This window comes from Drosophila subobscura, chromosome U, assembly GCF_008121235.1.
Source record: "Drosophila subobscura isolate 14011-0131.10 chromosome U, UCBerk_Dsub_1.0, whole genome shotgun sequence".
NCBI lineage: Eukaryota > Metazoa > Arthropoda > Insecta > Diptera > Drosophilidae > Drosophila > Drosophila subobscura.
The window spans coordinates 6544757-6570781 of NC_048534.1; the positions used below are offsets into that span (position 1 = coordinate 6544757).

A 26025-nucleotide genomic window follows, 5' to 3' on the forward strand; every position below is an offset into this window, starting at 1 on the left:
AAAAAAATCTGGAAATGTCCCAAACTTGTATTATATCACAGGTACAGTTTACCCCGCCATAGTGAATGTCCTAGGGAAGTGTATCCTTTTTCCGCATGTACCCATGTAAAGGGCAAAGTACGGGGGGAAAATAAGCAAGGCAAGGCAAGGACATCAAATAAAGTTAAGCAAACAAGAGCATTAAGTGCATTGATGTTGTTATTCCTGTTGTCTAGGACTCCTGCTCTAGGGATGCTCCCCGTGTAGTGGTTCTTCCTGCTGCTATTCCAGTCTCCCAGTCCCTTCGATGCTGTTGTCCCTTCCTTGGGCAACAACTTCATTAGGCAAGTGCTCGACCGGCTCCATCCTGCCTGGTGCCGGGTGCCGGGTGCCTGCTGCCAGGCTGCTGTCTCCTTTATTTTCTATTGATTTTCTTAGCAATATTTCCATTACGGATATTCCATTCTCTCCTTTCTACGTGTTTTTTTTGTTAGCTCTATTTTGTATTTGCTTGTGATGTTTTTTCTCCTGTCTTGCGGACACGCCGTGGAGAGTGTCAAATGCCATTAAATGTCAACTAACCAGCGGGGTGTTCGGGTTGTGGCCAGGTCTATGCGCTCCCAAGTGGCCAGGTAAGAGTCTACCCGGCCACTGATTGGCACAGAAGGCAGGCCGGGAGGCGATGCCTGAGAGTCATGAGACCTTGGGGAGGATTCACCCGGAAATTTCACTTACCTTTTGCCATAGACAAGAGTGGCAAACGTTTTGACAACGCTTTGAGGACTTTGGCAGCTGTAAGCGACTCTGACATGAACATCTTTCTATGTATGTGCATAGAGCTGAGTGGAATACCATACGAAATTAAATGGAATATCTATTATGGAAGCACTAACTAAACAGAGGTATTAAATGCTAAGAATACTGTCTGGCATCTGGAAATATTGATGGTTGATTGCACTGATGGAATTGCTGATCAAAATTGTACCCACAAATAACCATTTCCAATTACGATTTGTACGATTTCAAATCTAAAGTGTTACCCAACTTGAAACACGATTATTATGATAAATAGCACAAGTTAGAAGGCAGATGCTGGTGTTGAGAAATTATTGCCATGATGATAAAATGGCATGATGAAAATCTAAATTCTTTGGCCAGGCGCTAATTGAATGCACGCTGCGCGTGGACTGGACTACTTTTTGCAGCATCCGCAATTGCAGTTGAGCTGGGAACAGAGATGATAAACGAGCTGGGCCCAGAGTAATAGGAAACCAACAAGCATTAAGGCAAAAATATCTCTAAACAAATATTATTTACGAGCTGATGGCCACGAGGCGGAGAGTCTCGAGAGTTTTTGGCAACGGTTAGACGCCTACTCCATTTGCTGGCCAGTTGCAAGTTTTTTGGGGGTTTTGTTGGGGGTTTGTGCCCACTGAGAATAATCAGCAACACCTCATAAATTTTAGAGCAAGAGGCTGGACCAGCATAAACAGGATGATTGCCAAAATAAAATAAAATTCTCAAAGGAACCCCCAAAAAGAAGGCATAGATTTTAATTATTTTTGTGGAAAGAGGATGATATATATTGCAGATTGCAACTGTAGATTGATTCATTCAGTGTACAGATTATAGATCCATGTACCATGTATCTAAATAGATAGCGAGTGATCAAGGGGGTAGCACGCCCATAAGCAGGCAACACAAATTAGCTTTACATACAGCCAAAGGGTAAACTGCAGGATGGCTGGGAGGGAATCGTGTATGTGTGCTGGATGATGATAAATGGAAGGATGGTGGCTACTCAATCCCACACAGTTGTTCAGCTCCAACGCTTTCGCACAAACACCAATCAGCTGGCAGATGAATCAAGCGCAGGCGTTGGGGCTGGGCTTCCCCACGACTTTTTTTTTCTTTTTTGGACAGGCGACAAAACTGCGGCACTACGGGTAAAGGGAACCCACAGGCCATGCCAGGCAACAGCACACACAGAGGGAGGAAAGAGGGTCGTCATATGCGAGAGGAAAATCAATAAAGTGTTGTTGGTTTATCTTATTTCTCTCGCTGCATGGGCGGATGCGTTGTGTGGTTTTCTTGTTCCTTTTCTTTTTCCCTTTCAAATATATAAATATAAATCTTTGGCGCACTTAAGCCTTTTAAATGATAACAATGGGCCCCAGTGGCAGAAGATGCATTCGAACAGGACAACCCCTAGAGTAGCAGGTGCGCACACACTGGACGCAGGACACCAAAAGCCGGAGGACTTAGGACAACGCCGACATTTCCCCATCCACCATATGGCGCACAAATGTGCGTAGTCTGCCACCAGTTACCTCCTCCTCCTGGCCAGGGAGCAGGACTACTACCAATTTCGAGATATTCCATGAATTTATTATGTCTCTGCCTTTAATGGAGCTTCATCGAAAAGTTTCCCCTCGCTCAAATTATGAAATATGCCAACGGAGTCAGCGTTTTTGGAATTGAACGGAAATTGCGGTTAAAATTAAAAAAAAAAACACTCAAAAAATAAAAGAGAAAATATCAGAAAATAAAATGATAGTTAATTGTGGGAGGGGGACGTTGCAACGTGTAGGGGGAAAGAGCAAAAGTTTTCATTAATTTATTATATTTGTATATCCAAGAAAGTTTTTGGCTGTGTGCGGGGAGGGATGCATTACAGTACTTTTGGTGGAATTTTTGCATACTTCAATGATGGTAAATTATAAAGGAATTTCCAGGGAATTCGCATCCCTTCGCCATTACTGATTCTTTGCTTTTCCAATAATAATTATAATTATCTGACAAATGGTTCTACAGACGGGCAAACAATTTACATAAAACATATATATATGTATGTACATCACACATAAAATCATACATATATACATTCCTGCATTCACCTGCTGCATGAAGACTTCATTGGAGGCCCACGCCCAGAGGCCACCCCTGATGACCCTTTCGTTTGATTCGGCTTCAAAAATGCATTTATGCAAAATAGAATTAGTGCACTAGACCGTTATAATTGTCATATTAGACAGAAAATCCATAGGCGACAAGCGACAGGGAGAGAATGGGAGAAAGAGCCTGAAGTGTCAATGGACGGACGGACAGTGGAGTGGCCACGATTAGAGGCAGCAGCCCAGACCCAGAAGAGGCCAGCTTCCGACCCAGACATGGCAGGAAATTGCTTAATTTAGCGCAAAAATTGTCCACTAGCCAACGAAGCTCAGTGGATACATAAAGCAGCAGGCAACCCTTTATCTGTTCAGACACACACAAACATTTTGGTAAGTGACACAAAATAAAATTCACCTAAACACTTGCCACACACAAACAGACACTCGTCATGCTGCAACCAAAGGAGGAGAGTCTCGGAGAAGTGTCCCCACGCACGGACAATGCTTCTGAAGAAACCCCCAGTGCTGTGTCCCTGAACTGTGCTGAGCAGATATCAGATAGCAGCAGCAGCAGCACTTCGCATTATTTGGTACAGGTAGAGTTAAGTCACAAACAGATCAACAAACGTTTTGCGGAACTTCTAAACCTATTCGAGGGCTACACAAAGATCATGGATCACGGAGGAGCGCAGAAGCATCAGAGCGTGGTTACCAATCAACTGAATAGAGTTCCCAGTCATGGTAAGTGTGGGGATACTACCATTAAATGGATCTCTAATATATCTATCCTACAGATCTCAACGAACGACTTTCGGCAGGCTCTGACTCGGAACGCACCATTCAGGCCGCCAGCTGCGAGGTGAGCATTCAAACATCGTGGACTCTTCTGGAACAACACAAGAGCGACTCCAAGGCACTGGAGGACAAAGTGGCCCCAGCCAGATTCAGCAGCATACGATCCACATCGAGGTGGAGTCGGTGACATCGGCCACGGACATGCAACGTGCGCCACTGCATCAGCGCTTGTGGCATGTCATTCTAAATTCCGTGGACGCTTTTATCGGCTGCCTGTTCATGTTGGGCGAAAATTTCCCCTACGTTCTGTTCATCTTGCTGTGCATTTGGTGCCTCTATCTGCTGTTGTCACACTACAGAAAGTTCCTAAACAACCACATCATTGCGGTTGAACCACCCCGTTAAATTTTTACTCTTTGGCGGCTTTTTATTAAATTCAGGATGGATTTTTCACTGGGTAACATTCATTCATTCTCTCATTTATTCAGCGCAACATAGTAGGGGTGCAACAGCACATAATGGCGAGACTGCAATAGAGAGCCGAGGCGAAATCGGTCAACATATAGCAGAAACGATCGGCCAGCGGCGGTCGCCCCAACACATTTGGCACCGGAGGCGTCACCGTATCGATGAAGATCGTTTGGCGCGTCTGCTCACAAGGTGTGGGCAGGAAGACACGATCCCCCGAGACGTTGAAGCCAATATCGGATCGCGTGAGACGCGGCTGTTCCGTTTGCACAGCCCGAGAACAAGACTTTCGGGCTTCATCCTTGTTATAGATGGTTGAATCATCCTCGGTATACTCTGTGGATATCACCGCATTAGGGTTTGTTTTTTGCTAAGCCACACTGAGAGAGAGAGAATTAGCTCACCTTCAGCCAGTGCCTCGGACAGCCAACTGTGCCAATTGGCAATGCGATCACCATTTGATGGAAGGCTGTTCATGAGAGTACGGGAACTGGCAGCGTTGATCGCATCGAGGCTGCTCCTATCATCCTCGACATGGACACGAACATCGACTTCGACATCAACATCGACTGGGACATCGACATCAACATCGCTCTCGCTAGTGTATGACTGAAAGCCCAAAATATCGAACAGACGCTGGCAGGTGGAGGATCTGCATGGGGAGGGTGGTTTCCGAGGTTTTGGCTTATTGACTGCCTCCAGGACCAGATCGCTAATAAGCTGATTAACGATGAAATCGGTTGCTTGCGGCTCTCTGCACGCCATGTAGTAGTTAACGTTCACAGATGGAATTTAGAAGAGTTCGAAAATGATTTTTTTGTTTCACAATACTGAAGCTAACATTATTATCCGGCAGAGGTGTCAGTCAAAGTTCGTTCGTATTGTGGCAGTTGTCACATGGAAATATAACTCAGAGACTTGGCAGACGACAGCAGAGCCTTTCAAAATTTCTAATTTAAAAACAGTATGGACCCTCAGAGAGTGACGACGACGACGGAGAAAGATGTGAAAGATGCGTCTTCGCCAGCAGAAGAGTGTCTCGCCGCTGAAACCACTAGTTCTGTAGAGGATGTCAGTCTTGTGGTCCAGCTGAAGGATGCTACTGTGGGTGCCACAGAAACAGAGCCCAACCTGGATGAGTTGCCCAGCGCCAGCCAACAGGGCGCCATGCCTGGTCGTTTGAATCACCTCATCGATATGCTCGACAATTTTACCATCCGTCTGGATGTAATCGAGGAGAATGTACGGCGCGAGGATCAGGAACTTATCGAACCAGATTCAGTCACAGTGAGGGTGGATCCTGGCACGGCGGTGATCATTCAGATACCAGAGATGGCCTGCGATCTGGGCACCCAGACGAAAGTCACCAGGCCGCCACATCGTCAGCGTGTGGCATTGAAAGCCATACCGCCACCGCCTCCGGACAACCAGCCGGACACGAGGCCACCCTGTGAGCGCACCCACCACACCATACAGATCCGAGCGAATAGTAATCCTGCCAATGCGGTGCCGCAGCAGGGTCCACTCTCCCTGGGCGCTCGCGTTGTGCGAGCATTGGGTGACTTTGGGGCCGCCTTCTGTCTGTGCCTGCAAATCAACAAGGATTGCATCTTCTGTCTGGGCTTCTTTGTGGCCTTTGTTGTGAGTGCCAGCTTCCTCACGGCCTTCTTCTATCGCACCCTCCACCTAACGTCCACGGCGGCACGCGCAGTCGGAGATCCGTTCGCTGGTGCTACGGGCTCCTACGATGTGGCTACGATCCGTTTCAATGGCGGCTTCTACTACATCTACAACAGACAGCGGCAGCACTTTCAATGAGCACACTTTTTATGGGATAGTCTTTGAGGGATTTTACACTAAAATTTAGTCCGAAAACAAAAGTGTGTTTGTCCTGCTTCATACATCGATGGTGTGGCAAATGGTGAGGACATGATGATTGAATTCCTCGGGCTCCTCCAGATGCACATAGTGCCCTGATCCTTGGACAATGGCCAAATGGGGAAGGGCGTGCATGGGGGACTGTGCTCCACAGGTGAAGGAAAAGCCCACATTCCTAGGCAGCTCGTTGGTGCGCTCCATCAGGGACTGCCGCTGCCAGTGTTCCCGGACGTGGCACGAGACCTGCCCCTGGGCCAGTGTCTGGAAGGCTGACTCGCCGCTGGGAGCGAACGCCTTGCACTGCTGCAGATAGTGATTCAAATCATCCTCCAAGAGTGCCCTAAATTGTTCCTTGAGACGTGGATGGGGATGTGTGTGGTTAAGCAAAATGCTTGCCAGCGGACCCACACTCCACAGGATCCAATAGGGATTGAGAAAGCTCGAAATCAGATTGAGCATGTCCAGGGCTTTTGAGGGAGTCGCCTCGAAGCCCCAGGGCTCGGCCAGGATGAGATGTTTCACGCGATGGGGGTGGGTCAGGGCATAAGAGATTGCCACAAAGGCGCCCAGACAGTGCCCCAAGAGGATCATCTGCGGCAGACGCATCTCCTCGCGCCACAACTCCAGGGCCAGCACCATTTGCATTTCACACAGGTCCGCCTTGGCCGAGAACATGGGACGAGAGCTGCGACCAAAGCCGAGCATGTCAATGGCAAAGACTGGTCGCTGGCTAGCCAGCACGTCCAGGTTGAGCAGCCACGAGCCCAGTCCCGAGCCGCGGCCATGCAATGCCACCAAGGGCACATGCTTGGGGTCCCCGGTGTTCATTGCCAGTGTCCAGATCCTGTCTGATTCGCCCACCACATGTCCAATGTTAATATAAAAGCACTGGCATGGTGTGGCCAAATGACCGAGCAGATTCTTCTCAGCCTCGCGCAGCTTCTGCTCGCTGCTCAGCGACCAAACGAATAGCCAATCGAGAATCCCGCTGCTGGACCACTTCTTTCGAGGTTCAATCAGAGGTAAAGGTTCCGTTTTCTTCCTGCCAGTGCCGCCGCCGCTGGCAGCCATTCGCCAGATATGGGGGGTTTCGGGGCTCGAGAGTTTGGAATTTTCAAAAACTTTTGTATTTAAGTCCGAGACAAAACGTCATACAGGGAGAGCAGAGTAGGCCCTGTGTCCGGCCCCTGTCCGGCTTTACTTGACTTCGACTTTGACTTCAACTTGTACTTGGACTTGGACAATGGGTCAGAACACACAAAAAGCGTCGGTTGGGCCTGTGCCTTTGGGTACGGGAAATTGGCCACAAAACGTTCGTCGCCTGCTGTGTGGCAGGAGGCAGCCACTGACTGCCACACAACTTTTTGGCAAGATGCCCGGGGCACAAAGGAATTATTGTTAATATAGGCAATGCCACTCCCCACCCCTCCCCTCACACACCAACGAATGACCGAGCTGTAGCCAGCAGGCGGCAGACCCCCCCGAACCGGGGGTCGGTTCGGTCGGTCTTTTGAATATAATTTATTTATGCGAAATATGGCAAAAATATTCTTCAAAAATTCTATTCAACGAAGTTCTTTATACACTTTCAACAGATTTTGCAGGGGTTGCAGAACCCGAGAATCTTCGGAGAAGCGTTTAAAAGTTTAAAACAAATTTAAACAATTTATTCGAGGAAACTGTGCATGTAGAATATGCACATTAATTCGCCCCAATTTACAAGTTATTCCCCATGGAAATATTTTATTTCTTTTAAAACATATAAAAAATAAAATATTCCTACAAATGTAAGACAAAGCGATTAGCTAAGCTAAGGAACCCTAAAGAATGTTTCTAGTACTCTTTTGCTTTATACAAAGAGTACCCTACGAAGAGATTTTCATTGACTGCTGCCAATGCCATGAATGAGAGGCGGAGGGAGGCTGTCTAAAACGGATAAACTGTTTAGATGGCAGATTTTCACCAAATTGAATATTCAACAATATATTTATGTACATGCATATTCCATTTCCCGCAGCTCAGTTTTGGAATGGGGCTCTGGAGGGGACAATTAAAGTTCGAAAGTAGAAAAAAAGAAATGTTGAATTGGCAAACCATTTTTTGGACAGTACTTTATTAGACCTGGAGCTGACTGGAGAGTTGGAGAGAGTTCTGAAGCGATGGATGGGATGGTAGAACGAATATTTGACTTCTCCAATGGGTCGGAGAACTCGAAGCGACATGCGGGCTTCCGCCGGCAGGAAATTGAATTGCACGAACACGCGAAATTACATCATTCTCGAACCACGGTAAACAATTTCCTCTCCGTTTGCACCTCACCAAAGCAAAACGCTTTTATTTTATTTCTCTCTCATTTATTTTGGTTTTCTGCTGCTGCTCCTGCTCCTGTTCCTGCTACTTTTGCTGCTGCACAACATTTTCAACCAAATTTTGACAGGGAAATATTTCGTTTTACGTTGCCTAGGTTCCCATTCCCAATCCCCCTCCATCCCATCCCTTACGCCCATCCTTGTTAACGGCAATTTGTGCGAAAATATCAATTTCAACTTTTATACTCCACTCTTTATTGTACCCTATCTTTGACGGAAGAATATAAATCGAAAGCCAGACACTTACACAAGTGAAGAATTTCAAAGAGAATCCCCGAGAATCTGGTGACTGTTCATATTAATGCTTCCGTTCGCTTATGAAATATCTTTACAGCGGCTCACAACAGCGTGTTCAGGGTATCTACAGTCTTCGACGGCTCCCCGATAGGCAGCAGCTTTTCGTTTGGGATGTGTTTTATTTTGTTTGGGATTTGGGTAAAAGGACTCTTGTATTTTGTTTGTGTGTAGAGGAAAATGGCGACGGCAGAGGCCCAACAGAATGATGGCAACAAAAGCTGCCCAAAACCGGCAATCAAAATGTCTGAAAAACCAAAACGAATGACAGCCAGCATATAGCATATAGCGATCCCCCCAGATACATAGATACTTGAATGCATGCATGGATGTACATATGTGAGGCAGTAAAAAAAAACTCAGTCAATGTGCCACTCCCACTGCTAGTGGGGCCTGCTAGTGGAGGAAGCCCTTTGCCCCCATGTACCCGAACATCATGGCAACGCTGTCAAGTTTGAAAGGATTATTGCCACTTGCCGCTTGCGGCGAACGTTCTTAAAATGTAACACGTTTCAAACAAGTTTAGATACGTGTGTTTTGTCTGTTAGTAGAGTCGGACTCAGAGTCTGGAGTCGGGTGTCCGCTTTGGCTTTGGCTTTAGCTTGGGCTCTCGTATCTCTTGGTATCTTTTGGCCCAGCCATCCCAGCGCTCGTCTCTCTCTCACTCATCGGGCCAACGGCTATGTAAAAAGTCATCAACGGGGGCCAGTTTGCCCAGGCCCAGGCACAGGCCAGGCCTAGGAAAAGCAAGAGCAAAAACAACGGCAGCAGCGGCGGCGACGGCGACTAGTTTGACGAGCTTTTTTCAATGGGCTCGCGCGTCCAAATAAAATAAAAACTCAGCCCCACTGCTGCTGCCCTCCACTTGGGTTGAACTCTCTTCTGACCAGGTCCCAGCCTCCAGCCACCAGCTCCAGCTCCATGTCCGAATCCGATTCCAATTTCGAGTCTTACTCCCAGCGAAAATGGTCGTAAAAATTCGCGCTTGCCACCAAGATTTTTCGTGTGCTGTCTGCCCAGGCCAAGCCGAAAAAAGAAATGTTAGACTTTGAGATGCTCTAAGCACGCAAGCGAAAGGGAAACAAAAACCCACGAGACGAGAGTCGCCAAATATCAAAGAATATCCCAAGCCAAATATCAACCGGGGGCCCGCCCGGTTCGGGGGAGTCAGACAGGCAATTGTGTGTGTGCGAAGATTGATGGGGAGTGTGTGCTGAGGTCATTCATCATGCGATTCTCTTGATTGGACACATCTCAGGGGTTTCTGATGGACGAAGGTTTCCACAAAAATACTTTTATGTACAGAACATTCATGGCTGTATGCGGGAAGTTCTCTTTTACAATAACTAAGACTCGAAAACTTGTTTGAATTTTGACATCTTCAAAATGTTTTTGAGTTTTCTTTATTAACATTTTAATTGTTAAAGAAATTTTCAAATTTTTTTGCTTACCCAAAATATTTGTTTGAATATTCGGGCTAACGAATTTCTGGGCTATTTTGTGTTTAGTTGTTTAAAGCATTATTTTTCACCAATTAATGTTAGTTAAATTTGTTTTAATTAAATAACTGCCTATACACGTGGATATGTCTCTTATAACTGCCACATTTTTGATCATTTTACTCGACTTTTACTCCCACTCTTGTGCTTCTACTTGGCCATTAAATGGAGGGACTCTTTGTTCACCCAATTTTTACGACTGCAGAGTAGTATTTAAAACTTAAATTTTTAAGTACTACTCACCTTTAAGAGTGGACTATGCGATTGTGTGCGTTGGTCATATACATTTGTATGTGTGTATATATGCTGGCATGTTGCATGGATGCTGCGACTGAGACTGCCGCTGCTGCAGCTAGATGATGACGATGGAAACGCTGCTGCTGCTGCTGCACATCCTGGCGGCCATCTTTGGAGCAGGGGGCGGGTGCAAAAGCCAACTTTGCGGAGCTGCCTGCCTTGCCTTACATGTTGGTGGATGGATTTTCTGTCTTTTCTGTAGTTTTTTTTTTGTTTTGTTTTATTCGATCAACACTTTGGCTGCATTTGGCTTTGTGCATACATATTTACATATATAAATTAATTGATTTGGTTAGGCAGTTCTTCGATCGGTTTATATTGTTTTATTATTGATTTACTGCTGGCCGCACGTACGTGATTATAAATCAAGTTTTTGGCGTTTATGATGGAACCCCAAGAGGAACGAACAAAAAACGCTTTTGAAAGTGACCCACGCAAACGGCAAATAGTTGGGATAAATAATAGAAAAAAAGACAAATTAAAGTGTAGTAAAAAAAAAGAAGTTAAACAACTTTTTTTCGAGCCAAGCGAACAGCTGAAAAAACAGCAACTGTCGACGCTGCTCGCTGCTGCTGCTGATTATGATGATGATGATGGTTAATGCGAACCTTTTCAGAGAGCCGGTTTCCCAAAAAAAGACAACTACTAATCGCAAAACACACAGTAGGAAAATAGTAGGAAAATCCCGTGGGGAAAAACGAGGGGAAGTAACTGAACAACAGACGTCACACACTGGCAGCAGCTGATTTCACAATGTGGAAATGAAAGCGCGGCCAGAACTTGTGCAAAGGACCTGCAGCCGGTCACTGAAGCCCCCACGAGAGTCCCCACAGTCAGAGCTACAGCCGGAGCGGAGTGTGTCCCGCGTTGTGTGTGGCACGCGGGTATGTGGATGCCAACTTATGTAAATCCGACTACCGACACTACGGTACTACGGGTATTCCGAGTGACGACAACTGAAAACCGAAAACCGAGCACCGAGAATCGTTTTCCGGCAGCATTACTGCCAAAGTAAGTGAGTGCGAGCGGGATGCCAACAATGCAATTTTGCAGGCCAAAGTCAGGCAGTAACAAGACTGCTGTTGCTCCTGCTGCCGCCGCTGCCGCCACTGCTGCTGCTGCTGCTGCTGTACACGAGTGCGTGCGTCAGTGTTTGTGTGTGGCGCCTGCGCACAAATCGCACAGCTGACGGGGGCAGCAGCAGCAAAAAGCAGGTCTGGAATGGAGACCATCAGAGGAAAAAACAAGTGCCACCAAAGTACATACAAATATGTACATACTAAGGGTATGCCAGCAGCTGCTTTAGATTGCATTTGCAATACCCTAACATTTATTTTTCTATTGCCGCTTTTTACCGTTTTATACCAGGCACGTGCCACAGTCTGAAGGCAGCTTCGAGTCCGCTCCTGGACGTCGCGCTGTTGCTAGGTGCCCGACGTCGCAGCTGGTGCTGCCTCTGTTACTGCCGCTGCCCCGAACTGCGTCGACTGCAGAGCCAGCTGATTGTGACTCGTGTGTATGTAGGGGGTGGGGGTGGGGTTGGGGTACGCTGCCTGAAATTCGACGGGCAAGGGATGGGAGGGAAGCAACGAAAAACTAACGGCTCTGTCGGAAAAACAGTTCTTCCCATTGAATTCGGACTCCAAACAAGTTCTAGCCTACAGTGGGGCACATTAGGGTTTGGTTTGCCCACTGTGCAGCACAGTGGGGACCTTGCGGCCAAACATTTGCACACAACATACACACACACACACACACTGTAACTCGCGCACTCTGCTGGCACCACAGTAAACCTGTTTTTTGTTAAGAACTATTTTTTATCGCCTCTGCCACTTGCCACTTGCCACCGATGGCGATAGCGGCTAAAACTATTTCACAACTTTTATTTGTTGTTGTCTTATTTTTTTGTGTACTCACTTATGTTGCTACCGTTCACCGTTTGCATTTGCTTTTGACTTTTACACAAATCTGCTTTTACATTTTTTACACGGTAAACGGTAAGACGCGCGGGCAGCAACAGCAGTGTGACCGCGTACTTACCGATATAATATACCGCATGACCCTCCGAAAGATACCGAAGTACCCTTTTCATTTTCAAAATATACCGTAAATATACCGTATGACATATAAGATTTTTCTCGATTTGATATTCTGCTTAATATTACCAGCTAGTTTGGATTCTCAGCGCTAAAACTATAATTTTATACGATTGATGAATCGTTTCTCTGCAATCAAACTTATTAAAGTTAATATTTTTTTTTAAACTGCCCTGTACATTTCAAGGTTTAAGCCGAGTACTCAGATGCGCTAAATATTTCATAGTGGATATGGAGTTTGGAGGACAAAAATGCATGGAGAAAGCACCGAATTATTGGATAAGTCCGTTCCGGCAGGACAGAAATGCAATAAACATGTGTTTTATCTCCTTATAAATTTATAAATGAATATCGAGTATAAGATTAATATATTATAATATACATATAATCGGGTTTCGTTCGACTGCATTAATAAGTTTTGAGTCTTCTTCATTTAATGCTCTTTTATAGCCCTATTGGATTTGGTTTGATTGTTTCTTTCCTCGTGTATTGAATCTGTCGACAGAATATAATTATATTCTTTCTTTTGCTACGGTATTTTAGTATTTAATTGGCTGGTTTTCCGGTACATTTTCCGCTGATCTGAGTAATCAACTGCGAAATTTTCTGTCAAACAAAAAACAGGGTTGATTTCTTATAGTTTTCATGGGAATCATCCCTGATTCGGGCGCAAGAAAAGGAAGTAATGGACCCGGAAATTGAAAAGGAAAGCCTTAACGCCATTGTATGGCCTTTTGAATTTAAACATTTCTATTATATTTAGTTGTTCAATTTTATTTGAATTTTTGAATACTATAGAGCTATCAAATCACCTTTCAGGAAGCAAGCTTCGCTGCGAAGTTAGTGCAAAAATTAATTTGTCGACACGAGTAAAACGTTTCCTATTGTGAGAGGTGAGTGGTGAGAGGTTTGAAGCTCTTCCTTTTTACCTGTTTGACATACCTTGCCGTCACGTGCCGAAGAGAGAAAAGACAGATCAGCAATTTTCCCTCTCTTCTCATATATGAACATATATGAGCACAGAAATACTCCAAAAATATACCAAAACGAGGAGGAACGTTGTAAGAAACAACTTTTATACCCTCTACTTAGTAGTATATATGTTTCTCTGTAAGTGCATATTTATGCATGTAACCTTAGGACTATAAATATGTACATTATATTTTTAGAATTTTACATTTTTTCTACATCTTCATCACTTCTCACATCAACAGCGTAAGGGGGCACTTGTATCAGTGTGATATCATAGCAGTCTGGATTCAAAATTTGCTGGATGAATTTTGAATGCAACCAAGAAGGTCAGACGGACAGACAGACATGGGTATATCGACTCGACTATTGATGCTTATCAATAATATATGTAAATATGTATGTAAGTATGTATGTACTTTGTGGGGTCGGAAACGTTTCCTTCTGTGCGTTACATACATATGTATGTACATCCACTTTCGACCACAAATGCAATATACCCTATTTACTCTTCGAGCACCGCGTATATTAATATATAGAACCCACAAAGAAAATGATTTACTGACTTATATCTCTGGACGTTGATATGCAATGACTGCACCATCAAGTGGCCCATGCGACACCAAGCCAAAGCCTGTTACGCGTGCAACCCAGCAGAACGCAGCCCTCCTCCCGCCCAACAGACCGACGGGCCCTGCCGCATTACGCGCGGCGCGAATAACCAAGCCGCACGCGAGCATGCAGGAAAGATGGATGTTAGGCTAATATTCGAGGAAAATTATGGCTAAACACAACTAAACTAGAGCAACTATAGCTAAGCAAGCAAAATTACCAAAGTCAGAAGCAAGACAAAACTAAAATGAAACTAACTACGGGAGAGGTGGGCTAGTATAAGAGATTTAAGAAGAGGAAGGGAGTTAGTCGAGGATGTAATGTGCGTGATAGAGGGAATTATAATCCGAGCATAAAACCCTAAAGGGTTCGTGTAAGGCATAATTCGATTTACAAAGTGGAAGGAACAAAGGAATATAGTTTCTAGTGGGTCTAATGGGAATCGCAAAGTTTATGCGGCTCAACAAGTAAAAAGTTTTTACTCTACTGATTCAATACGGTCCTGATGTATGTATGTTGTACTGAGGGCACCATACACATGAGCCGTATTGATAGCTTGCAATCAAAAGCATGGCTGACCATTAATTTATTTATTTAGTTTCACGAATAAAATATATTATTAAAAGAAACAGAGAATTGCTATTTTTAAATGACCATCAATCCGTTTCACACAGTTTGGTTTTGAATCGACAGTGCGGGCTTTGTGGGAGAAATTGAGAAATGTTACCGTGAAAATCTTTTTATATAGTTGAACAAATTAAGTAAAAGCACAGAAATACAATGATTTATTTGAAAATGAAATGAATATGGTTACATATGGATTAGATATAATGATTTGGTAGCTCATGGCTGGGCATAAGGCAGGTGGAAACTACTAAATAGGATTAGTACATCTGGCCATCGGTGCTCGGCAATGGCCTGCGCAGGCCGGACCCATTGAGACGCTCCAAATGATTCAACTGATCATCAAAGCTTTGCAGCGGCAAATGCGATTTGCGCAGCTCCCTTTCCACGGAGCGAGAGCGCAGGTGCTGCCGATTCCTGACACAGCTGAGTGGTGTACGCTTCGGTGTGCCTTGGGGCGTGGTCTTCGGTGTACTGGCACCGGAGGGTGACGATTCCTTGTCCATGTAGATCTTGGTCTTGCTGGCGCGCGCCGGCTTACGTGGAGCCACACGTCGCTTGTTGCCCAGACGCACTCGGTCCAAGTGCTTGTTTGCGGGCTGCTTTTCAGAGTTGCCTGACATTTGAGGCTCCTCCAGATTCGTGTCGGTGCCGGCGCTGGCAAACGAGGCCATGCTGCTCTCCGCACTGAGATTGAGCGTGAGCGTTTCCAAGATCTGTTCCAGCATCTCCGTCTCGCGAGCCTCTTCCTCTTCGTCGTCGCAGAACATGATCGGCGTCCGCTCGACCCCAATGCTGGGCGAACGGGGATCATAGTGCCCCTGCGCTGGCGTTAGCGGCGTCCCTGGCAACTCCATCGTGCAGGGCATGGTCTCTTCTCCATCATACGGCAGGGAAACAATTTCCAGTGAGCTGTTGTTGTGCTGCTTATGTGTCTGAGGTTGCGTGCCAAAGCTGTCACAACTTACATCGCCTGTTTCACCTGCCGACGGGGACGATAGACTCTGATATGGCGGCGAATCGCTGATGATATTGGCTGCTGGTCGGGCTGGAGCACGTGTGTCCACAAAGAGATCTGCAAACGTGTCATCCAGGTTCAGTGAGCGCACTTCATCTAATATGAGCGGTGTGCGATTTAACTGTGGAGAACGGGGATCGTTCAGAGAGAATCCCTTGAGCAGACGCTTGCGCAGCTGTGAAAATGCATTTTCGGTCGGTGCCGCGTGTGGGCACTGTGCCGCTGCACGGAGCGTTTGTGCCTGTTGTTCTGGCTGTAAAAACTGCAGCGGCATATGGTTAATCTCGAGATTGTTCAATTTAATTGCTATAACTTACAGTTAAGGGCGTCCGGCAGCCATTAGGCGAGCGTGGGTCGAGCAATGCGTTGTTGTCTTTATTTGGTGTGGTCATTTCCATATTTTCGGCTTTACAACTGCCTAATCGAAGTTTATTCAATGTTGGCGTATCTGGCAAGTATTCGCCCTCAATTTTTGATGATTTTGCTCCCATTATATCTGAGTATTTTGTGTTTTTTTCTCTTGTAACCAAATTATCAGCGAAAATAGTTTGCTGCCGCGCATTTGTTTTGAAATGGCGTCCCTTGAAGGTTGCCAGACTGCAAAAATGTAATAATTTCCTAACGCAATATTACCTCAGCTCATGGATGCGGCGCAGTTGCATAGATCCTACGTTTGAATGACAATCTGTGGATAAAATTTAAGTTTAGAGTTTGTTAATGTTATTATAATATTTATATTAATAATTATTCACGTAGGATGTGACTACCACTTAGCCCACAAGCTACCATCTTTTTGTTTGGGGTTGTTACACCTTTAAAATTTCTTAAAATTAATATATTTGTATTATCAAATATCAAATGATGTTTTTCTCAAAAATGCTTTGATAATGATTAATATTAGCCCTCACTCAGTTTCGATATCCAGAATACATTATTTAAATCTGTAACAAACATTGTGATCATAAAACGTCTTATCGGTCTCAAACTAGTATCATCCCTGATAGGCTGATACCAGCCTAGTACTCAGATCGAAAAAAAGGGGCCGCTAGAAAAATCAGGGGTGATATTCGTATGGAACCGATAAGAAATGTTGTCGCGCACAAACTACTTTCTAGCGGCTGTACGCCAGGCAGTACTCAGATCGGAAAAAAAAATTGGCAAATATAGATTTGTTTTATAATCCGCGAGGGTACCTAGCAAAAAGAGAGTAAAGTCTCAATCAAATGGAGGCAACAATGCCGCTGAAGTTGAAAGATAAATGACCACCGTTCTTCTAAACGAGCTTAAGGCCATCAAACGGCAAAAAAAGGAAACAATTATTATAGATAAATGAGATTATAATGAATTTATTTGCATTTTTAATTTGTTTAACTTATTTGAACGTCAGTTGCTTCATGTTGCCAAGACATAGACCGGGCTGGGCTGTTAACAAAATGCTTTAAGAGTCGTGCCGTAGAGGGGCGAAGGCTGCGATTTGGACTCAAAACTATCCAATTTTGAATAGGAAGGGTGCTTGGAGGCGCCGTTTTACAACTTTGCCACGGGCGCACATATTCCTTGGCACGGCCTTGCTGCTCCACCAATCAAAGAAGTCTGCAGACGTTATTCCCTATTCTCTGTCATATTTTCAAACTGCGGAATATGCAAAGGGTATCGTTTCATGGGTTTCCATAAATTAACACATATTTATATGATTTATAATACTCAAATGTATAGAAAACGACCGTCCTGGATTCTTTCCTGTAGATATGGGTTTAATCAAAGTTGTCGTCGCTTATTTCGTTGATTGTCCTCCTCCTCCGATCATGCAAGAGCCGCCAGTCTCACTAAAATAATCTCCTGCATGGATCCATTTTGCATTCACTGTTTTAGAGTTAACCTTTTTATTAACCTTTATTAACCTTTTATTCCATTTTCACACATTTTCAAAAAGGTAAACATAACAACACAGCTGCCTGTAACCGTACGGAATGCGGTTTTCACCTCTGGTCACACTCTGCTGCTGGCAAAATATATTGCACATTTCGCTAGCAAGTGTGTTTTTCGATCCGAGTACTTAAATTGCAACCGTGTCAAAGTCAAGTTGCTTGGAGGATTGAAGTAGCTGGTGTATTTTACCTGGCGCCACTGGAATTTTTTGTGTCGTTTTTACCTGTTGTCGACACCTTAGTTTATTGATACAAAAAAATAAATAAAAGAAAAGAAATAAAATCATAGAAAACATCTTCCATTGGTGATTAGTTAGACGATAATGAATTAAATTGAATATAAATAATGAATTATGAAGGATAGTTTACATACTGCAGACAAAGCTACCGTTCTTCCAGAGGGGGGGATTTGAGTGAAAAATTCAAATAAAAATTTGTAAAATATAATGTCATAAGGTATACAATCCAATAAAAAAGGAGTATTTATAATAACCAAATTAAATCTTCAATCGGATCTTCAATCTTTCAGTGGTGAAAGTCTTTGCAAGCTAGTAATATCAAAATCGAGGAATCTGATTTAAGACTACGGTATATTTACGGTATATTTTGAAGATGCAATGGTATATTTTGGTATATTTACAAGGCCCTGACGGTATATTTTATCGATAATTTCGCGCTTCCGCTTTCTTTTCTTTTCTACGCTAGCTACCAAGATGAAGTAAGTTGCAAAAATAATTATGGAAAATCATAGGCATCACGGAACCTAAGCCGGCAATAAATTGACCAACAGAAAGTAAACAGTGCCAACTTGTGTTTACTGATGCAATTTTTTCAAAAGTTGTACCATTAATAACAAATAATCTCATCTGTTTTCAGGATTGGCTTGTGTGCATTCAGCGGGTACAAGATCTACCCCGGCCATGGCAAGACCATGGTCAAGATCGATGGCAAGGTAAGTAAACAAAGCAAATATCAGCCCATAATGAGAGTAATAACAATCGATTGGCTTCTTTTAGAGCTTCACCTTCCTGGACAAGAAGTGCGAGCGCTCCTACCTGATGAAGCGCAATCCGCGTAAGGTTACCTGGACCGTGCTCTACCGTCGCAAGCACCGCAAGGGAATTGAGGAGGAGGCCTCCAAGAAGCGCACTCGCCGCACACAGAAATTCCAGCGCGCTATCGTCGGCGCTTCGCTGGCCGAGATCATGGCCAAGCGCAACATGAAGCCGGAGGTTCGTAAGGCCCAGCGCGATCAGGCCATCAAGGTCGCCAAGGAACAGAAGCGCGCCACCAAGGCAGCCAAGAAGGCGTCCGCCCCAGCGCCCGCCAAGAAGTCTGCACCCAAGACGAAGGCCGCCAAGGTTACGCAGAAGTCTGCTCCCCGCGTCGGTGGCAAGCGGTAAACAACACCCAAGACCCAAGACGGTAGTGAAGTGCTAATGTTTTTAACAAGATTTAAGGAAACAAAGTGAAACAAATTAAAACGCTGCAAATGCAAATTTGCAGTTGGCAAAAAAATTCCAATGCGGTTTTAAAAGTTATTTCTGTGGATCAACTTTATTGAGTGCCCAAAAAGGGACAAAGATCGTAGCTTAAACTCACATGAATTCGGTGCTATACTTTTTGCGTCCAATGAAGCTGGTGAGGCGTCCGATAGCATCGCCACGAACAATAATATAGGTGAGCTTGGGCTCATACAGTTCGGTGACTGGCTGCTCCCCGCACTGCTCATCCTGCGTGGTCTCCACGTGAACTTTGTGCGTTTGCAGCTCCATCAAGTGGAGGCAACCTAAATCGGTTAGCAGCTCAAGCAGAAACATCACGTCCACGGGCACGAGATACGGAAAACGTAGAAACAAACTGTGGACGGTGCAGCCCATGCGGGAAATGCACTCGCTGAGCACGGCGCCCATCCAGCGATCCAGCACGCGACGATTGAGCGAGGCATTCAACCGTATCCATGGCTGCGGTCGCATCACAATTGCATCGTGCGATGCTTCATTTCGCAGAGCGTTCACAAAGGGTGGATCCTTCTTGGTGGTTCTTCTGGGTCTCTTGGGCACAGATTCTGCTGCCAGTTCATCACTTTCAGAGTCGCTGCTGTTGGGCTCTGACAGTTTGATCTTTTTCGATGGGGGACTCGCCTCCTCTGTCGTATGCTGCTCCTCCTCTTTGCGCTTTTGGCCAATGACTGCCTGCATTGTGCCAGGTGCGGCCGCCACCTGAGTCTGCACCCTTTCCCGCTCCAACCGCTTGATGTGGAACGTGTGCACTACCCAGTTGCGTATGTAACGCTTGTGCACGTACATGTGACTGGCCACGCCCACCCGCTTGATTAGTTCGTGGTCTTCGAGCACATGCAGCGCCTCCAGCAGGAAGTCCCCCAGTGGAAAAGTCTCTCGCAGCTCCATCGCCGGTACACCCAATGGCTGTCGCTCAATGTAGTTGAGAATGTCCTCCATGTGTCGGATGGCATTGGAATCGTAGTTCCTCTCCTTCAATGCTGGCAGAAGCGTCTCAAAGGTTTTCTCCGTGTAGTGCCAATACGTGGCCCTGGAAGGTAAAGAAACAATCAATAAGTTGGGTGTCGCTGTCCTTGTCCTATCCCCACTCACTTGAGCACCTTTGCCAGCACAGCGGTACGCAGGCTATCCGCTGACTGTTTGGCCTGCTGTAGATCCTCTTGCTGTGCCGCGTGCATGCCAATGGCCGGCAGATGAACCACGAATACGTCTTGCACTCGTGCGCGCTCCTCCTTGTTCATGGCCGGTTCGAATTCCTGCGAGCGTTCTGCCTCCCAGATGTGCGCCTCGTAGTCAATCAGCTCCGAGCATAGCGCTCGCCAGTCGGTCAGCTTGTGGAGAGTCTTCTCCGACAGCAGCTTGCCCAGATCCTTGCATTCCAGCTTCTGCTGTTGCTGCCGCCAATAGGCCTCCAGCTGCTGCGTCAGGGCCAGAATGTTGGACACACTCACCGTCAGGGCCGTGCCGGCCGAGTGGGCTTCCAGCTGGAACTGCGACTGGGGCAGGGCATCGGCCACCAGCTGCTTCAGCAGCGTTCGCTGCTCATGGACAATCCGTTCGACAGCATTGAGATAGTTGCCACTGCGCATGATGCAGTTGGCAAAGGGGCAGTCGCCCTGCTCCAGCCGCGCGCTGCTGATGGTCACCGAGTCGCCCAAAGCGTCCAAGGCACAAAAGAAGTGCATGACGCGCAGCGGCAGCTTCGAGAGCTGAATGTACGGACAAGACTGAATGCGATAGCTCAGATTGGCCGGATGGAAGCGCACCCGCGACGCCTGACGACTGCTGCACTCGCTCTCCAGCCGCTTCGAGTACTCCGTCTGCGGGGCATTGTCCAGGATGCAGCTGTAGTGATCCAGAATGCGGTCGGTCGATGAGCCACTCGGCCGGGACATGCTCGTGGTGTCCACGGTCAGAATGTTCGCTGGCAAATGCAGCGACAGCCTCAGCTTACCCTTGACCATCCACTCGCCCAGGAGCAGCAGCTGCGCGAAATGTGGCGATGGCAGGTGCACCTCCTTCTCCAGGTTGAGTTTCTGCTCAAACTCAAAGTAACCATCGAGCACGGTGTGGGCCAGCTTCAAGTAGGTCAATCGGTACTTGTACTTGGAGCTGAGCACGTGGGCTGGGCCCGAGATCTGTCGATTGGAGGCGGCATGAATGTTGCGCCGCTTCACAGCCACCAGCAGGGAGTCCGCGCGGGCCTTGTTGAATGCGGTATTCAGCACCTCCTCGGAGAAGTGTTTGTAGATCTCAAAGGTTTGCAGATTGAACAGCGTTTTGTCCCGGGCACAGCACACCTGACTGTGCAGCACACCATGCGCAATGGCCACCTGCAGCTCCGTCTCCGTGCTGGGATTGCTGTACAGCACCTGCTGGTCATCGTTCAAGCGGCTGCACTCGCTCAACTGGCTTCGATATTCAGCCACCGTGTCGGGCAACATAAACTGATTCCGAACAGTGCCGTGCTGGAAAGGATAAAGGAACAGATAGAATCATGATTTGGTCTGGGAATGGGGGCACCTCACCGAGTTTGTGATCGTTTGATGCAGCTTGTTCAGCACGAGCACAAAGTGCACCAGCAGTGCATCATTTTGCTCCGATTTGGTGGCATACTCTCGCCTCAGGCTGCTCATGAATCGTTCGTTGTAGATCGAATTAAATTGCGGCTGCGTCTGCATCATGTATATCCAGCTGGGCACATCCGGTGCGTCACGTTTCATGCGCATCAGAAACTGCAGGCGACGCACACAGGCCTGCGTCGTCTTGTTGCAGATGCCCAGATAGCGACGAATAATGTCGCGGCACACGAGGCCCACATTGTTGAGGGCAAACGCCATCACAGGAGCATCGAAGAACAGATATACGGCGCGTCCCATCTTGAGCACGCGATCCTCCTCGGGTAGCCATCGTACGCGTAATGTGCGCATATTACGCATGGCATCCCGATCAATGTCGTCCCGTGGACCGCACTTCCTGCGCGGTGCCTTGGCGCCGCTTCCAGTGCCGCCAGCAGTTCGGCGTATCGGCAGCTTGGGCGTCACCTTGATGCGTGTCAGTGCGCCCAGCTTCCGCGTTTTCAGAGCTCCAGCTGCGGCGACGGCTCCACTCTTGCCCGGCTTCGTCTGCACCCACGACCAGTTGCGGAACTGATGGGCAAAGAGCAGTGAACTGAGGCCAGCAGCGCCCAACTGGTCGCCCGGCACCGTGCCATTGTCCAGCTCCGCTGCCTGGTCGAAACGTTCGGGACCAAAGAAGGACAGCGGCTTGACGCGTGTCGCCGGCTTCTTCTTATCCTTGCGAAAGCCCAGCTTGGTGTAGACACAAATGTGCTGCAGCTTGGCCCAGTACTGGGCGAGTTGGTCGCGGTTCTGGAACTCAAAGCGCAGCTCCATGTAGGTTCGATCAGCGCTGACCTTCTGGTAGTTGTGCTCGCTGCTGGCAGTCGTGTCCAGGAGCCGCGCACGCTTGTTCAGATACACCCAACGATGGACAGAGTCGCGACCTAGGTGCAGATCGCTCACCTGAATCAGTCCCATGTGGTTGAGCAGGCAGAGCGTGCGGGCGTACAGCTTCTGCAGGCGCGAACGCGAGACAATATTCTCCAGCTTAAGCTGGGCGAGCAGATAGTGCTGGCGAATGGGATGTTTGAGCGGCAGGCGGAGTCGCTCAGCGCTGTCCTCGCGCTCAATGCGACAGATGCGCAGGAGCAGGGAGAGCGGCATGCGGTCCATGGCATCCATGAAGAAGACCCAGCCTGGGGGCTTGTCCACATAGCTGGGCAGTGGGGGTATAAATGTGCGCCAGCTAATCTCCGAGTTGTAGGGCAACACAGGCGTCTCGTCTGCTCGCCACTCGTCCAGAAACTGACGCGTCTCTAGCGCAGGCTCCATCTTCTGCCACTGCTCCACCAGCTCCGCTGTCATTTCCAGTGGCTTCTGTTCCTTGGGCAGTTCGTAGATCACGTAAAAGAGGAAATCGTGCAGCGTTCGCGCCAGCAGCAGCTTCGGCGCTGGTATCTTGGGTTTCTGCTGCTTCTGCCTTCCCACATTCTGCTTCTTGCTGAGCAGCAACTGTTTGCGTTCCTTTAGCGGCAGTTGTGAGGGTCGCTGCAGCCGCTCCTCGCTCATCAGATGGAATTGGCTCTTCAATCGCAGAATCTCCCTTCGGATGAGCTCATGATCCGCGTCGATTTTGGGATGCGTGACCAAGCGATATAGACGCAGCCGTTGCCCATACTGCAGCGTCACCTCGTGCACATTTACGATGCCAGCGTCGATCATGGTGCGCAGGACGCGATAGAGCGAACGCCGACACAGTATGTCCTTGAAGCCGGCTTTGTGCTCCTCCTTTTTGATGCTGCTCGACACAGTCATCAGATGAACGATGCAGTTGCCATCAATCAGCTTCACGATTTGCTCCTTGCGGCGCAGGTGCCGCTGCGTTTGCCTCTCCAGTCGAACGTCTTTCATTTTGAAGCTAAACGGATTCACGCTCGCCACAATCTCGACCGTGTCGCGAAAGATTCCCTCTGAGCTTTCAGGAATGGTCTGCAAGAAGTGACACACAAAGGTTACCAAGGATCAGGGGGGTATCTCCTGCCGCACTTACCGGCTCATCCTTGCACTGCAGCTGCAGTAGAGTTTGCTTCAGTTCGGTCTTCTTGAGTTCAACTTCGGGAGCTTGGGCTTTGGCCACGTACCGGATGACGCGTATTCGGCCCACCTGCTCGGTGTAGTCCTTGACCTGTTCGTGCTTCATCAGATGCTTGAGGAAGCCGCGTATCGCCAGCATGCCAATGCCCACATACTGGCACAGCTCACTGGCGGTGAGTCCACGCTTGCCGAATCTGGCAATTGCCCGATGGCACTCCAGCTCCGGCGGCATGTCCACAAAGCTATGCCGATGATTGAGGAACTCGGTCTCCTGCTTTTCCTCCCTGATCTCCTGATCGTGCTCGTATAGCTCCTCGTACGCCAGACCGGGCTTCCTCAGCTTCAGCACAATCTGTTTGCGCTTCGATGGCTTTGGCTCCTTGGTTGCTTTTCCACTGGAGCTGGAGCTGGAGCTGGCTGCCTCTGGGGCGACACGCGGCACATGACTTGTCTCGAAGAACTTTCGAATGTTGTGGGTCAGCAGAAGCTTCTTCACCTGCTTGCGACTGATGTGGCCCAGTCGCTCGGGCACCTCGACCATCGGTATGTGGCCGCTGCTGCTCTGTGTAATGTCCAGATACAACCGGTCGATGCTCTTCTGTGTGTGGCTCTTGTATACGCGAAAGAAACGTGGCAACATCAGCAGCGATGAGTTGGTGAAGCGTCCCTTGTGCCGCTCATTGTACACCTGGGCGGCAATCAGTTGCAGGGACAGCAGCTTGTTCCTGCAAGAGAAAACAGGGTAAGTTGTGTGTGGAAATGGCTGGTTTACCCTCCCTACTTGATGTAGAACACGACGCTGGCGTCCTTGCAGTAGTTGATGAGCCCATAGGGACCGACGGTCGTCAGTCCATTATAGCGAGAGCGTCCTATAGCCTCCAAGCACACGTATTGCTGCACGGTCATGTCCTTGGGCGTCATTAAGTTGATCGGTGTCAGCGCCGTGTGCCGCAGCTCCTGTGAGGCCACGGCCACGAGTCGCTGGTCCCAGTGCTCCGTCGCCTGGGCGGCCGTTTGAGAGCGTATTAGTGCCGCCTCCACACGCTTGCGTGTCTTGTAGTTCTCACAACTGCCTATTATGTTGCCCTCCTGTACGTGTGTACAACGGTACAGCAGATAGGGGCACTGCTCCGCCACAATGGCAACGCCCAGCTCCGGATCCTGATCATTGGCGCGATCGTAGGGAGGCAAAAACGGTCGCGGCGAGGGCAATTCATAGAATTGTACTTTGGCGGGACAAGAGCGCAGCAGCAGGGTCCACACCTGGTCCCGGAAACTGACGGGCAGTGGGGCAGGGTCGAACTCCAGTCGCACCGCCAGCAAACGCCACAGGTCTATAGACAACACGCAAATAACTCGGTAAATGGAAGTGTCTCAGTGGGTGGGGGAGTTTCTTACCTGGCAGTGTGACGCCCTCGAGTCCCTCGAGAGCAATTTCATCAAAGATCGCGTTAATCCAGGATCCCTCCGTTGTAGCGCTCATCCTTTGTATAGTTAATAAACAATTATTTTTTGTTTTTTTTTTTGTTTTGGTATTTAATCGCTACAGCGAATGGCGCATGACCTATTCCGAGTGACTGTTCAAACTTAACCCACTAAACACCCGCCTTTTGTATAGGTAAGCACTTTGTAAAAATTTGCAAAATAAAACTGCTTGTAAATGTTTATTGTAGCTACCCATCCTCCCTGTTTACGAATAAATTCGAATGGGCACCGTTCCATTTGATTAAGAAATCTATCCAACGCAGATATACTTGTTTTTTCATTGATTAGAGCCAAAGATTTCCAGCATTTTCTCAATTCGAAAGGATGTCCTCGATGTCCTCCAAGGGTATTAAATGTTGCTTATTCCATGAAAAATGTTGGGGAACAATGCTGCTTAGCCGTCTGGGCATGGTGTTACGCTCTTCTAAGAGGCGACTCTTGATCAAAAGGTTGAGAGTCTTAGCCAATACCGAGATGGAGAGATAGTGTTGATATATATGGGGATCCTTTCCCCTCTTGGGATGAGAATTACTTTGATTTTATTATTATTATTCAGATTATTCAGTGCTGGGCTTCTGAGTGCTCTTATCGTGTCATTTGTAATTCTATATATTCCTCTCGCAGTGAAATTTTGTATTTGAA

At 47.3% G+C, this 26025-nt stretch overlaps 8 protein-coding genes across 10 annotated transcripts in view; 3 read left to right on the forward strand and 5 right to left on the reverse strand.

Annotated features, from left to right (window-relative positions):
• The window catches only part of LOC117902757, a 41301-nt gene extending 28846 nt beyond the window's left edge, over window positions 1-12455 (reverse strand). The window contains exons 1-2 of one of the 3 annotated variants that reach the window (XM_034814348.1): window positions 12391-12455; window positions 10420-10889 (exon numbers count right to left, since the gene is read on the reverse strand). The gene's annotated coding sequence lies outside the window, so the exon portion shown is untranslated. The remainder of the gene's footprint in view (window positions 1-10419; window positions 10890-12390) is intronic. The other 2 variants (XM_034814349.1, XM_034814350.1) reach the window with 2 other exon arrangements.
• On the forward strand, window positions 3274-4135 carry LOC117902759. The gene is given in 3 exon segments (XM_034814352.1): window positions 3274-3614; window positions 3668-3802; window positions 3805-4135. Coding segments are annotated over 3 exon segments (696 nt in total). The 5' UTR covers window positions 3274-3322; the 3' UTR covers window positions 4074-4135.
• LOC117902760 lies at window positions 4077-5001 on the reverse strand. Its single transcript, XM_034814353.1, has 2 exons — window positions 4541-5001; window positions 4077-4472 (listed from the first exon to the last, which is right to left on the reverse strand). The coding sequence occupies exons 1-2, from the start codon at window positions 4899-4901 to the stop codon at window positions 4153-4155; spliced, it is 681 nt and encodes a 226-aa protein (XP_034670244.1). The 5' UTR covers window positions 4902-5001; the 3' UTR covers window positions 4077-4152.
• Window positions 5026-6010, forward strand: LOC117902758. The gene has a single exon (XM_034814351.1). The coding sequence runs from the start codon at window positions 5103-5105 to the stop codon at window positions 5952-5954; it is 852 nt and encodes a 283-aa protein (XP_034670242.1). The 5' UTR covers window positions 5026-5102; the 3' UTR covers window positions 5955-6010.
• LOC117901110 (1-acylglycerol-3-phosphate O-acyltransferase ABHD5-like) lies at window positions 6033-7085 on the reverse strand. Its single transcript, XM_034811743.1, has one exon. The coding sequence runs from the start codon at window positions 7083-7085 to the stop codon at window positions 6033-6035; it is 1053 nt and encodes a 350-aa protein (XP_034667634.1).
• Window positions 12456-14907: 2452 nt separating the features above from the next.
• Window positions 14908-16441, reverse strand: LOC117901772. Its single transcript, XM_034812671.1, has 2 exons — window positions 16110-16441; window positions 14908-16054 (listed from the first exon to the last, which is right to left on the reverse strand). Exons 1-2 carry the CDS (start codon window positions 16281-16283, stop codon window positions 15035-15037), a joined length of 1194 nt encoding a protein of 397 aa, XP_034668562.1. The 5' UTR covers window positions 16284-16441; the 3' UTR covers window positions 14908-15034.
• A 1933-nt stretch (window positions 16442-18374) lies between these two features.
• LOC117900237 (60S ribosomal protein L24) lies at window positions 18375-19197 on the forward strand. Its single transcript, XM_034810526.1, has 3 exons — window positions 18375-18438; window positions 18597-18672; window positions 18737-19197. Exons 1-3 carry the CDS (start codon window positions 18434-18436, stop codon window positions 19121-19123), a joined length of 468 nt encoding a protein of 155 aa, XP_034666417.1. The 5' UTR covers window positions 18375-18433; the 3' UTR covers window positions 19124-19197.
• Window positions 19198-19249: 52 nt separating this feature from the next.
• On the reverse strand, window positions 19250-25449 carry LOC117900236 (general transcription factor 3C polypeptide 1). The gene is made up of 6 exons (XM_034810525.1): window positions 25297-25449; window positions 24680-25232; window positions 23855-24623; window positions 21772-23793; window positions 20336-21711; window positions 19250-20273 (listed from the first exon to the last, which is right to left on the reverse strand). The coding sequence occupies exons 1-6, from the start codon at window positions 25379-25381 to the stop codon at window positions 19319-19321; spliced, it is 5760 nt and encodes a 1919-aa protein (XP_034666416.1). The 5' UTR covers window positions 25382-25449; the 3' UTR covers window positions 19250-19318.
• Between the last annotated feature and the right edge of the window lie 576 nt (window positions 25450-26025).

Coding starts and splice junctions, on each gene's coding strand:
- LOC117902760 (XM_034814353.1), bottom strand. CDS start 4,901: ATGGCGTGCAGAGAGCCGCAAGCAACCGATTTCATCGTTAATCAGCTT. Junction 4,473..4,540: donor GTCCGAGGCACTGGCTGAAG/GTGAGCTAATTC, acceptor TGATATCCACAG/AGTATACCGAGGATGATTCA.
- LOC117902758 (XM_034814351.1), top strand. CDS start 5,103: ATGGACCCTCAGAGAGTGACGACGACGACGGAGAAAGATGTGAAAGAT.
- LOC117901110 (XM_034811743.1), bottom strand. CDS start 7,085: ATGGCTGCCAGCGGCGGCGGCACTGGCAGGAAGAAAACGGAACCTTTA.
- LOC117901772 (XM_034812671.1), bottom strand. CDS start 16,283: ATGGGAGCAAAATCATCAAAAATTGAGGGCGAATACTTGCCAGATACG. Junction 16,055..16,109: donor GCTGCCGGACGCCCTTAACT/GTAAGTTATAGC, acceptor ATGCCGCTGCAG/TTTTTACAGCCAGAACAACA.
- LOC117900237 (XM_034810526.1), top strand. Junction 18,673..18,736: donor TGGTCAAGATCGATGGCAAG/GTAAGTAAACAA, acceptor GGCTTCTTTTAG/AGCTTCACCTTCCTGGACAA.
- LOC117900236 (XM_034810525.1), bottom strand. CDS start 25,381: ATGAGCGCTACAACGGAGGGATCCTGGATTAACGCGATCTTTGATGAA. Junction 24,624..24,679: donor AGCGTCGTGTTCTACATCAA/GTAGGGAGGGTA, acceptor TTTCTCTTGCAG/GAACAAGCTGCTGTCCCTGC. Junction 23,794..23,854: donor TGCAGTGCAAGGATGAGCCG/GTAAGTGCGGCA, acceptor CACTTCTTGCAG/ACCATTCCTGAAAGCTCAGA.